Genomic DNA, 13,265 nt, shown 5'->3' on the forward strand with positions numbered 1-13,265 from the left:
AGTATACTCCATCTCACTAGAGGTTATTTTAAGAATGGAAAATATCTTCAACATTCCATGCTGAAGACCTTGCTTGACATAATTACACTCAATGCAGAGGCCTCACACTTCACTTTATTCCAATATTATATCTTTATTTCAGAGTCCTTGAAGCGCTGTTGCTCTGTGTAGCACTGGCTTGCACTCTACTGTTTTTGTTGAAACTCTTTGCTATTTTAATGTTTTTGGAGACCTGTTGAAACAAGCCACTCACTATATGATTACCTTTTCTTTCCCTTTTAGATTCATGTCAGTCGTTTTCGTGCAGAGGAGTTGACGACATGTACAGGATTGACAGTGCCTCAGGTGGTCCCAGTGTATGGAGCCGTGAAGGAAGGTCACTGGATCACCATTTTCATGAAGCTATTCGAAGGCAAGTGAAGCCTAGATTATACTAGATGTGAGACTCCTGTAAGCACAAAATCCTAGGGTGTGGCTAACCTAGCAACACTCCGGGAACACTAGTGTGAGCGTTGCAGAGGAGAGGAAAAACATGAGGGCCAGCTGACCTGGTTTTGCTAAAAAAAAAAAAAAGTATTTTGGATAGGAGTAAAAAGGTGTGATTACAATCTTTCTGCTCCCACTTATAGAAATGGGCCGTTCTAGTTGCCACACATTGAGAGACTAGGCTTCAGCTACGATTGTTTTACACATTTTTAAGGTCATTTTTAAATAATTGGAATTATATTTTAATATTAAATAGTGATGTTTTATTGGTAAATGTCCAGTCATTGGTAATTGTCCAGTCATTGTAACAGGAAATCCATGCTCATGATCAGATTGTTTTTATCTTCAAAACCCTCCGTAACATCATTTGTTTTTTTCCATACGGTGTTACTAGCCGTTGAGTTGATACTGCACTTTTTAGAGCTCTGGTTTAGGTTTTGTACCTCCTTGTTGGAACAACATAAGTAGATTAAAGGAAGATAATTGTCACCTTCTGGCAAATATGATCCTCCTTTGTGTGGCAGAGCATAGAGCGTTAAGTATTTGTACCAGGCACGCCGTAATTTCCAGCGGTTCAGAAAAGGGGGTGATGATGGACAGAGCATCTGAATTAAACAGAACACTCATACCCAGTCAAAAGATCAGGGCTTGATCCATCACCGTTTTTTAGCTCACTGCACCATCCCAGTTCAGAACCTGGCTACATGCAAATTAGTCTGTCCCTGGCCCAGTGCATCATGGGAACAGGGCAGACAAACTACCAAGCCAATTCTTTACTGGAAAGGAAACAAGCTTCCGGGGACCGGTTTCTGGCATTGCAGCCGTCTTCGGCCCGGCTTGCTTGAATCCTGATGGTGCAGTGAGCAAGGGACTCATGTCTGAGCATACCCTTCCACTCCTATAGTGGCCAAAACGATTCAGAAAAGGGGGTGGTGATGGACAGAGCATCTGAATTAAACAGAACACTCATACCCAGTCCAAAGATCAGGGCTTGATCCATCACCGTTTTTTAGCTCACTGCACCATCCCAGTTCAGAACCTGGCTACATGCAAATTAGTCTGTCCCTGGCCCAGTGCATCATGGGAACAGGGCAGACCAAACTACCAAGCCACTTCTTTACTGGAAAGGAAACAAGCTTCCGGGGACCGGTTTCTGGCATTGCAGCCGTCTTCGGACCGGCTTGCTTGAATCCTGATGGTGCGGTGAGCAAGGGACTCATGTCTGAGCATACCCTTCCACTCCTATAGTGGCCAAAACGATTCAGAAAAGGGGGTGGTGATGGACAGAGCATCTAAATAAAAACAGAACACTCATACCCAGTCAAAAGATCAGGGCTTGATCCATCACCGTTTTTTAGCTCACTGCACCATCCCAGTTCAGAACCTGGCTACATGCAAATTAGTCTGTCCCTGGCCCAGTGCATCATGGGAACAGGGCAGACCAAACTACCAAGCCAATTCTTTACTGGAAAGGAAACAAGCTTCCGGGGACCGGTTTCTGGCATTGCAGCCGTCTTCGGCCCGGCTTGCTTGAATCCTGATGGTGCAGTGAGCAAGGGACTCATGTCTGAGCATACCCTTCCACTCCTATAGTGGCCAAAACGATTCAGAAAAGGGGGTGATGATGGACAGAGCATCTGAATTAAACAGAACACTCATACCCAGTCAAAAGATCAGGGCTTGATCCATCACCGTTTTTTTAGATCACTGCACCATCCCAGTTCAGAACCTGGCTACATGCAAATTAGTCTGTCCCTGGCCCAGTGCATCATGGGAACAGGGCAGACCAAACTACCAAGCCAATTCTTTACTGGAAAGGAAACAAGCTTCCGGGGACCTGTTTCTGGCATTGCAGCCATCTTCGGCCCGGCTTGCTTGAATCCTGATGGTGCAGTGAGCAAGGGACTCATGTCTGAGCATACCCTTCCACTCCTATAGTGGCCAAAACGATTCAGAAAAGGGGGTGGTGATGGACAGAGCATCTGAATTAAACAGAACACTCATACCCAGTCAAAAGATCAGGGCTTGATCCATCACCGTTTTTTAGCTCACTGCACCATCCCAGTTCAGAACCTGGCTACATGCAAATTAGTCTGTCCCTGGCAAGAATTGGCTTGGTAGTTTGGTCTGCCATGTTCCCATGATGCACTGGGCCAGGGTCAGACTAATTTGCATGTAGCCAGGTTCTGAACTGGGATGGTGCAGTGAGCTAAAAAACGGTGATGGATCAAGCCCTGATCTTTTGACTGGGTAGGAGTGTTCTGCTTAATTCAGATACTCTGTCCATCACCACCCCCCCTTTTTCAAACGTTTTGGCCACCACAAGTGTGGAAGGGTATGCTCAGATGTGAGTCCCTTGCTCACTGCACCATCAGGATTCAAGCAAGCCGGGCCGAAGACGGCTGTAATGCCAGAAACCGGTCCCCGGAAGCTTGTTTCCTTTCCAGTAAAGAATTGGCTTGGTAGTTTGGTCTGCCCTGATCCCATGATGCACTGGGCCAGGGTCAGACTAATTTGCATGTAGCCAGGTTCTGAACTGGGATGGTGCAGTGAGCTAAAAAACGGTGATGGATCAAGCCCTGATCTTTTGACTGGGTAGGAGTGTTCTGCTTAATTCAGATACTCTGTCTATCACCACCCCCCCTTTTTGAATCGTAATTTCCAGCGGATCATGCAGTTTACAGTCTGGTCTGTGGAGCAAGCACCTCTGGAGATTGAGCTTCCTGAACTAGAGCTGTTCCATACATCCTCAGTTAAAAGAGCTGAGCCACACTCCCTCCTCTTGGTTTACAGAGTGGGAATTCACCATAAAGAACCGTCTCCACACAATCTGTAGACAGGAGAAATTAACTTCCTAACTAGCTACAGCTTTGGTAATCTTAAATCTGCCGGGTTATTTGATTTTACGTTTCCACCCAATTGAATAAAGACCGCTACAGTACAGTAAACAAAGTGATGGTAAATGACCCTGTCTCATACATTACACTGAATAAGAGCCATGAACAGTGGCCAACAACAAGAGGACATTTCACAAACAAGTTCGTCCTACTTTAATTCTGTTTGGATGGATTCTGTTGATCCATCAATGGTTTACAAGTGTATGTTTAATCTTCTGACTTTTCATGCTTTCATTTTAGGTGGGTCGGTGGGTCAGCTGATTCAGCAGAGAGGCTACCTACCCGAAGACCTGGCCCTGCATTATATGAGCCAGGTGCTGGCGGGACTGGAACACCTCCATGCTCGCAATATTCTCCATGGAGATGTGAAAGGTACAGTGCAAACAGAAGAGGACTAAGCAGTATTTAGCTAAAGGAAGCATCCCAAACAGTTTGACATCTGATGGAAAATGTCCTTTTGTTTTTCTGTGAAATCAACATCCCCAGACATCGCTCATTGTTATTTTCCAGGTGGCTGCCATGTTAGCCCCAGTCTAGTCCACTTAAAGTCTGTCTCTCGACCTACAAGAACAGGCTCGGGATAGATTGGTATTGCCTTTCATACCAGTGCAACCAGACCCTGCTTCTTGGGTAGTCTACCTGCTACCACCTCCTGGTGCTTTAGTCACACTCTTGACGCACCCACTTACAAGTAGGATCATTTGCGACTAGTTTAACTCTGTCCACTTAACTGCATCAACCATACAGTCTGCAGAATTTGGTGAAAACCTAATACTCCTATCTAGAGGAAGTACTAAATACTGAGGACAATATGCCAAGGAAATGCCTTCTGCCATAGGGATGCTATGATACAGGATATTCCAAAGGTCTGTTCCACTTCTTCAGAAACCAGACAGTTTTCAGTTATGACACAACTTAAAATCAAACTGCTAGCCTCCTTCTCTACTACCTGCATCTTCCAGTACTTGGCTTGCAGTCTTCTTTTCCCCCGCTGTTACCCACTACTTACTTCTTGGCCTCTAAAACAGACTGGGAGTCAACCTAAACAGGAGTGTTTTGGAATTCACAATCAATCGCAGTTTTCTCTTTTCACTCTATTATTCAAGAACAACATAGCTTCTTGTTAATGGTTTCTGCTTCACTGTCCCGCCACCACACCCATGACTGGCACCATCCACAACCTGTCTTCTTTGCTGTACTTGCTCCTAGCTATTTAAGTTGAGTAGTTAAAAGTAAGAATTAAATGAGACTCCAAAGAGGGGCTAATATTGGCGTGCTAAAATGAAGCTGGTGAACGTAAGAGAAGCGACTAGGCTAAATGATAGCAGAGGAGCTCTACTTGGATCCTTTCATCAACTGTGTTGTAAGACCTCTAGAAATTCACAACTCGTTTGATGAAATAATACGAAGCACAATTAAAAAATATATGTAAATACCAAAGAATTACAGCGTTTAAAATGGCCCTTATGTGACCCCTCACCCCCAAAGCTGCCACTGCTGCTGTGTATAATAAAAATTATTTGTTGTATTTACTATTACTTTGTGGATGGGTTATATGACCTAAGAACATTTTTTTCTTTTCCTTACTAAAACTGAAAGAGGAAGTGTCCATGCTAGATATTACCGAGTGTCTTCCTATTATTGCAACTGTTTGTGCTGTGGATACTTCCCGCTCACTCGTACTTTCTCTGCTTATTTGCCTATGTTTTGTTTCAAATACTACCTAGAAATGGAGAGTGCCCTGGGTCATGTTCTCCTGTCTACTGGGAAAGGGTCTCTCCTTGTGCTGTTGAAAACTGGAGTAGCAGTGAGCAAAAAGGTCTGTTTGGCAGCAGGAGCCGTGACCTCTTCTCTGTTTTGTTCACAGCGGACAACATCCTGCTCTCTGGGGATGGGAATCGGGCATTTCTTTGTGACTTCGGCCACTCTGCTCATCTTTCTCCAGACAACTTGGGAAAATCTTTGGTGACAGGTATACATTTCTAGAGACAAATGATTTTATTCACATCTCATCCACTTACCAATTGTGTATATCAAGTCTGCATTTATTTCATATACTGGCACGCCTTCATTGTAACAGTATTACCAACCTATATTATTCACTAACTCAGTCAGTTTTTGGCCTACACTGTAACACTGCTATGGTTTTGCTTTATAGTTCGAGTCTGTTACTTTCTTAAGAAAATGGCTGGTGTAAGTTTCTAGTATCTTCCTTTTGCAGATCTATATTTCTTGTGGTATTGCTAGGCAGTGATTGTATGATCAGATGGAAACAAGATGTACAAAATAGCAGCATTGTGCAAACTATTCTAAGATAAAATGGAAAGAATTACCCAATGTATACATGAAGGGGTGGAAACAGTTAAAATAATGCACTGGAATTACGAGTTATTGATTGTATGATGAGCAGGAAACAACCATTTAGCACATGCATGATACGATGAAAACTTATTTGGATGATGAGAGCCAAACAGTAAGACAGCAGTGCAAGAATAATATAGAAATAGGAGCTTCTGGAATGAGTTGGGCATAATGAGCTTACGATTTTAGCATGAGATGGACACTATGAGCAGTCTGCTTTAAAATTAGATGTAAAAGATGAGGTTGTGACTGTATGAGATACAGACTAGCAGTTCACATAAAAAGGAGTTCATGCTGGAAAGACATTTCGGTTGAGATAGTAACCAGGGGTAATCAATTGTATAGTAAGATGAAAACGGTAAGCTACTGATGAGAGAATGGAACAGCTAAATGAACAATGAGGAGGCATAAGCCAATGATAATTTGATCATATTCTGTGGGAGATGGAGTTATTGAACTGCAAATTGGATCTTGCAATGAAAGCAATTCATTTTTCTGTGTGTTCCATTCTTTGGAATCTTATAATATGATGTACTCATTGTGGTAATTTCTTCATAAATCACTAGCTCAGTAGTTGTATATCATCAAAAAATCTTTCAGTGCTTTTGTCTCAACATATAGATGTTAATTCATGTCATCGCCTTACAGAATCTTTCGCTATTTCCTCCTCTCCATAAGATTTGAGACCCCCTATTTTGGTTTCTAAGCCATGTCTTAAAGCACTAAGTCAACCTTTTCGTCCTGGGGCATAGCAGTGTACTGGAGCCAAAGATAGGATATACTCTACAATAAATTACGTGTGCTTTTTTTCTTCCAGGGGACTACACTCCTGGCACCGAAACGCATATGGCACCAGAAATAGTAATGGGGAAGCAGTGCAACTCAAAGGTGGACATTTGGAGCAGCTGTTGCATGATGCTGCACATGCTGAATGGGTGCCACCCTTGGACTCGTTATCATTCCCATCCTTTCTGTCTCAAGGTGAGTGTTGCGCACCAATCCATCTCCGCACTAACTGAAGCAGTGTCGAACCTCACTTGCACTGACTGACAAAAGCGTGCAGTGGTAAGAAGTTTGGTCCAGGCCCAACTCAGCTTTTATTTAATCTGGCCCATCTGATGATTGATTTCTTTCTGTTTGAGCACTACTCACAGATCAGTTTTTCAGGGAATAGCCTGAAATAGCAGGTACAGATATGCATACCACTGCGTTCTGGGGGGAGGGAGCGGGCGAGGGGGGATTTTACAAGGATTTGGCACCGAGAAGGTGGGAAATGGTGCTGAGAGAGTGAGTAGTATTAATGGAACTATGCATCATTTGAATTCTATAGCCTTGAAAGTTGTCTCGCTTAGCTTTATAGGGCATCGTCGTAAATAGGATAGTATACAACAGGTAAAGCACACAATAGCGATGACAGACTACAGCCTATATAACAGAACAAAGCTATAACCGAATTTCTAATGAAAAACCTTTGTTTGGACTCTGTATATTTCATGAAGTATACGTATCCTGTGTTTTTCATGACTTTTAATTGTAGCAGTTTTTCAGTTTGGCTATTACACAGCCCAAGACAGAAATATGTGTAACTTCTCAATATACATTTAAATGTACAGAGATATTGTTCAAATAAAAATGTTTATTACATCATTTATTAACTGTGATATGAAAGTTAATTGCGGCATAGTGTTCAAGTGTATAGTGTGGCTACTGTGTAAGTTAGGATAGTTGAGTGTATTGCAAAGCGATCCATAATGTACCACTTGTTGTAGTTGTCCTAGTGTGGGAATAGCAGGGTTGTGCTGTAGGACTGGATTTGTGTGCATTATCGGAGCAGCTTCTCGAGCCAGGTGCTAGGATAACTGATAGTGCTCTCAAGAGAAGAGTGGGTCATAGCTTTGTTTGGGTACTAGTCCTGTGATAGCATATGTAATAACGATCTGGTCTAAGGTATGGTATACAAGGTTTGAATTTATTCCAGTGCTGGAAATTAGGACTAGGACGCAGAATTTATGGGTTCCAGGATGGTATACTGTAAGGTTTTGAGACTGGTGCTTTACGTTTTGCGATCTGTACTATCTACGACTGTAGTTTAATATCCCTGATTTGCGTTTAATGCAGGTTTCCATGCAGATGACACCAAAGTTACTTTTCTTCCCCAAGGTTTACCAACTCTTTCCATGTTTGTGTGTGTATGGTTGCCTTTGAAGGATGGATACATTCTCCATTTAAAGGGTTCAAAAACAAACATTTTATTTCTTCCTGCATCCTAATTCCCTGTTTTGTCCCTCAGCATATTTTTCTTCTTAATAACACATCTTCTTTTTATCTCAACATAGGCATTCATTTGTTGTTTACCCTTCCCTTAAAAATAATGCATTTGGCTTCTTGTAGTTGCAGCTGTACAATACTAAGACAATTCAGCCATTTCGTAAATTCTTTGTTGCTAAACTCCCCATTAAATGCCTAGTTCCATCATGATTACTCCTGCTCCTTGTATGTAAGTCTTCCATAGTACGTTTTGCTTCCGTTTCCATTAGGAGAGCAGTATTTTTATGGGTTCTGTCCCTGGGCAAATAACTTATCCCAGATGCCGAGGCCAACGCGTTTACAAACCCGTGACCACTATGGGGTTTTCACCAAGACCTGGACATGGTGGTATCTCCGTTAGGCTGTACTCCTCCTTGAAGGATTTGGTAAGAGGTCGAAGGCGTAGCAGTTTCCCTGTATCTTTTTGACGATTAGTGGTTTTATTATTGCCAATTCTATTCTTAGTCGGTGTTGAAACCTGTTCTCACAATCTTCGTTACATAGATGGGATAATATATTTGCAGTGGGCCCAGGGAGAGAACCCATAAAAATACTGCTCTCCTTTTGACACTTAAAACTTTAAGTCCCAGAGCTGCGCACACTTGCAGGAGACCACAGACATTTAGTTCTTGTTTACTTTGTTTATTCTCCGCCCACGCGTAACCATTTATTTTACTTAAGGACTGGTGTCCTATGTCTTTAAATTTGATTGTTAAAATATGCATACACTTTTCATGTATTTGTGAAACACCTTCGATGTTTATGTATTTGTGACACACTCCCTAATATGTTAAAAAACTGTTATACTTTTGAGCTGTCCTTTGTGATGACATGATGCACATGCATCTAACAGTTTTTCAAAAAATTATAAAGGAAAGTGGAATAAACCACACGAGCTTGTGTATTAGAGACATCAGCCTGTTATTTAATAGTTTACCAGTGTATCAATGCAACTAGCTAGATGTAATGCTGACACTGATTAAATATGAGTTGCATTAAATTGTTGTCGAGATCACATTTCTTGAGAGGAGCTTATTTGGGACAGTATCTGTTGCCTCACCTTCATAATTGATTTTTTTAAACAGATTGCCAGGGATCCGCCTCCTGTGAGGGAAATCCCACCCTGCTGTAACCCCATTACAGCTGAGGCCATTCGAGAAGGACTAATTAAGGATCCAGTGAAAAGGGCATCAGCGGCTGAACTGATGGAGAAGGTTAACTTGGCTCTACAAAAAGGTAAGGATGTAAGGTCCTGCCATACCTTGTGTGTGTGTGTAAAGTGGATACAAATCTCCTATAACCCACAGTAGTCCGCAATGCTAGTTTCATCACCCAGTGATTTCCTTAAATCAGGGTCATGGTGAGAGAACAAGTATGTACATTAAGAAATATGTGTTGAAACTGTTTAAAGAATGTTTGATATTGTATTCACCTCTTTCAAGTAAGTAAGCTGGGGACTTTCCTTATGACCAAGATTACGACCATTCCTATTAGAATGCAGAGCGACCAGCAGTCCTTGCCTTACTGAACTTGTAGGTATAATCGCCAAGAAGAGAAGTTCTTTTTGCATGAAAGGAAACCGATTGTGTTACTGGGGTTGTATATTTGCAGAGCTTCCCCTCATCTCCCTACCTCCCCATCCACTTACTTTGGTAATTAAAAAAATGTGGAAGTATACCATCTATTTGTAGACCTTTGCCAGGGATATGTATCTGGTGGTGCAGTTGTAAGGGAGAAGGGAAGATGAGCAGCTAGTCCTAAATCAGAAACAAAAAGGAAAATGTTACCATGTAAGCATCTGTTCATGAATTGTCGTGCTGTAGATTCACATGCTGTGTATACCTCTGACATCTAGTGTTGGGTCCAGATGTATGCAAGTTGTTTTTGTACAAAGAATTCTTCTAGAGTCACAAAGAACCTCTTGCTTGCAATGTAAATAGTCGTAGACTCCATTGTTGGATTGTTTTCCGCAAAGTGGGTGAGGATGAAGCTGGAGCAAAGCGACACAGGAAAGATGCATAGAAAGATAACCATGCACAGTAGTGCTCAGTGAAAGTGTGTGGTGTAGACCAAGTAGCTGCTTTACAAATGTCCACTATTGGGATGTTGCCAAGGAAGGCCATGTTGGTTCCTTTCTTTCTGGTAGAGTGGGCTGTAAGAGGAGTAGGCACAACTCTTTTGCATAACAGGTTTGGATGCATTTAACTAACCACCTTGCTATGCCTGATTTCCATAAGGCCTTCCCTTTATGGGGTTCAGAAAATGCAAAAAAACAATTGTTTGGTTTTTCAAAAGGACTTTGTTCTGTTCACATAGTAAATAAGGCTTGTTTGATGTCCTTTCTGCAGCTGAGTCAGGTTGTGGGAAAAGAACTGGGAGTTCTATAGACTGGTTAAGTAGGAAAGGAAAGATCACCTTAGTAAGGAATATAGGGTTGATGTGAAGAACCACCCAATCTATGAACCTCGAATAAAGGTTCTTCCAAGGCCTGGAGTTCATTAACACGCCTTAGTGTTGTGATGTCCACTAGGAAAGCTACCTTTCAAAAGAGAAACTGTAGGGGACATGACTGAAGGGGCTCAAACGCGGGGAATCCACAAGTCTGGTGAGAACGATGTTCAGATTCCACACAGGACTGGAGGCACCTGGGGAGTAATGACTCTTTTGAGTCCTTCCATAAAAGCTCTAATGACTGGAATCCTGAAGCGGGAGGCAATTTGTCAATTTTGGAGAAAAGCATCCACCGCAGCCAAGTGTAGCCAAATGAAGGTGAAGGCTAGGCCACGTGTTTATAGATGTAGTCGGTTACAAACAGTATTTTGAACAGTGACTGCTAGGGGTCAATCTGGTTTAAAAGACCGTAGCAGACGCACCTTTTCCCTTTGGCAGCATACCAGGCATGAGTCGTGGGTCTACGTGTTTCCTGAAGAATGTTCATACATTCAGGAGGAAGATTAAGTTAAACTCTAAGGCTTCAGGAGTCAGATCGCAAGATTGAGACTTCTGGGTGCCTGATTACTCCATGGTTCTATATGAGAAGGTCCGGTTTGTTTGAGATCCTCTCATGCAGAACCACTGAGAGGTTGAAGAGAGTCGTAAACTAGGGTTGTCTGGCCCTGGTGAGCGGTTTGCTGCAGTTTCTGAACTGCAAACTGAATGAGGGGGAGAGGTGGAAAACAGTAAGCAAATTTCCCTCACCAGTTCCTCCACTGTGCATTGCTCTTGGATTGTTGGAATATAGATACAAAGTTCGTACATTTTGCGTTTTCTGCTCTGGCAACGAGGTGCACATCGGAAACCCCCAGCGCTGGAAGTACCGGAAGAGGAATCCCGGGTGGAGTTCCCACTCATAGGTTTGTTGCCACATCCTGCTGAGGAAGTCGGCAAAATAGTCCACTCCTGGGAGGTATTCCGCCAGCAGATGGATCCTGTGATGGTGCGCCCTGCTCCAGATGGACTGAGCTAGCAGAGAGTGTTGAGATCAAGTGCCTTCCTGCTTCTGTAGTTAATACATGGCTGTCATGTAGAGCGCCCTAACGAGGACTATCTTGCCCACTATGTAGGGAAGGAAGGGCTAGATGGACAATTAACAACTTCAGATATTTGATGTGGAGACCTCTCTGACTGGGATCATATTGATCCTGGACAGTCCGATTTTGTAGGTGTGCCCCCACCAATGAGAGATGAGTCCCTTGTCATCTGCGGAACTGGGTCGTGAAAAGGCAGCCTTTGCAGCAAGTTGTTGGTGTTCCACTACTGTAGAGTGATTCATGCAGCAGCTGATCATCACTAGATCTTCCCACTGACTCTCCACCTGAAACCACTGATGTGATCAGCATTACTGCATCAGGTACATGTTCAATCTTGCGTGGGGTACTATGGCGATGCAGCTGGTCATCATGTTTATGTGGGCACATTATTGCCCGGACTGTGACCTGTTGATTTGGCTGAAAGAGAAAGCAACGCACGGAAGGACTGGACTCTTGCTGGACTGGGATAGGCTTTGCTGACCTCCGATTTGAGGATGGCTCCCAAACAGGGTTGAATTACCTCCACTGCATTCTTCAAGAAAGAGGTGAAAACCATCCTTATGGCCAAGTTCACCTGAACTTTATAGGTGTTGGATAAGAGACTCTGCATCGTTTGGTATTTTGACCTCCTGACAGATTCTTGGCACTATATATATATATTTTTTTAATTTTTTGTGACACTATTATGCTACTTTCCTACTACCGACCACTATATAATACACTTTAGTTTGCTGAATCACCCTCCTGATGCCCCCACCCCTTGCTCTCTCTATCCTTAGAATTTGGTATAAGCCATCCCTACATCCAAAGTTTACCTGAACTCTATTGTAACGGGATCAATGACTTTGCGCCGTCTTATATTACTTGTTACCTGATTGTATATTGGTATGTTTTCTGTACACTATTGTTTTCCTATTATGTTATTGACTATTATACTGCTCCCATTATTTCTGTTCAGTCTTGTTGCCCCTACCCCTGTCTTTGTGAAGCGCTCTGATATCTGTAAAGATCTTGTTCGCGCTATATAAAACTTTGAATGAATAAATAAATAAATAAGGGGCTGGAAATGGGTAACAGCGTAGTGGAGGAGGTCTAATGTGGCTTGAGTATGTGCACTGTACTGCTATTGCGTTGCACACTTTATCAGACAATTGTTCAACTATGCAAATAAATGGATGCTTTATCTTCGGTGATGCATTTTGACTACTGTAAGGCATTTGGTGAAAACTTGAGTTGTGGTAGTGACCCCGAAGGAGAATGCTTTGAACCGGTAATTTTGACCACTTATTACAAACCGGATGTAGCACCGAAGTGCCGAATGAATCGGTATGTTGAAGTAAGCATCTTTGAGGTAGAGCACAGTCATGAAGTAGTCTCGGTGCCTTTCTTTAGTTTCTCCAGCAACTCCTCAACCTCAGGCCCAAATAGATGTTTCCCATCAAAGGGCAACTAAAAGTAGGGTGCCATGCTGATGATGGCAAAAATGCTCATCCTTTAACTCTGAAGATGTAAGCTAACTATCGCAAATTGCCAAGAGTGCTTAATTGTTGCTATTCTATACAGCGTTGGACTAGGTAAATGATCGGGTAAGTAGTTATGAGAGAGTGAAAAGTATTCCTTTGAAACACCGAGCTACAAAACCTCCAATTTCTTAAATATTTCTATAGCACTTTTTTCCGTAAGT

General features: G+C 42.6%; 1 protein-coding gene across 2 annotated transcripts in view; it reads left to right on the plus strand.

The window, feature by feature from the left end:
- The window catches only part of MAP3K14 (mitogen-activated protein kinase kinase kinase 14), a 114,948-nt gene that overhangs the window by 53,952 nt on the left and 47,731 nt on the right, over positions 1–13,265 (plus strand). For both annotated transcript variants that reach the window (XR_013594973.1, XM_078645113.1), the window contains exons 7-11: positions 283–412; positions 3,624–3,755; positions 5,251–5,355; positions 6,562–6,725; positions 9,137–9,287. Coding sequence is in view for 1 of the 2 variants with exons in the window: in XM_078645113.1 (XP_078501239.1) it covers positions 283–412; positions 3,624–3,755; positions 5,251–5,355; positions 6,562–6,725; positions 9,137–9,287 (682 nt within the window). In the remaining variant the exon portion in view is untranslated. The remainder of the gene's footprint in view (positions 1–282; positions 413–3,623; positions 3,756–5,250; positions 5,356–6,561; positions 6,726–9,136; positions 9,288–13,265) is intronic.

Source organism: Lissotriton helveticus, chromosome 5_1, assembly GCF_964261635.1.
Source record: "Lissotriton helveticus chromosome 5_1, aLisHel1.1, whole genome shotgun sequence".
In the NCBI taxonomy this organism is placed as follows: domain Eukaryota; kingdom Metazoa; phylum Chordata; class Amphibia; order Caudata; family Salamandridae; genus Lissotriton; species Lissotriton helveticus.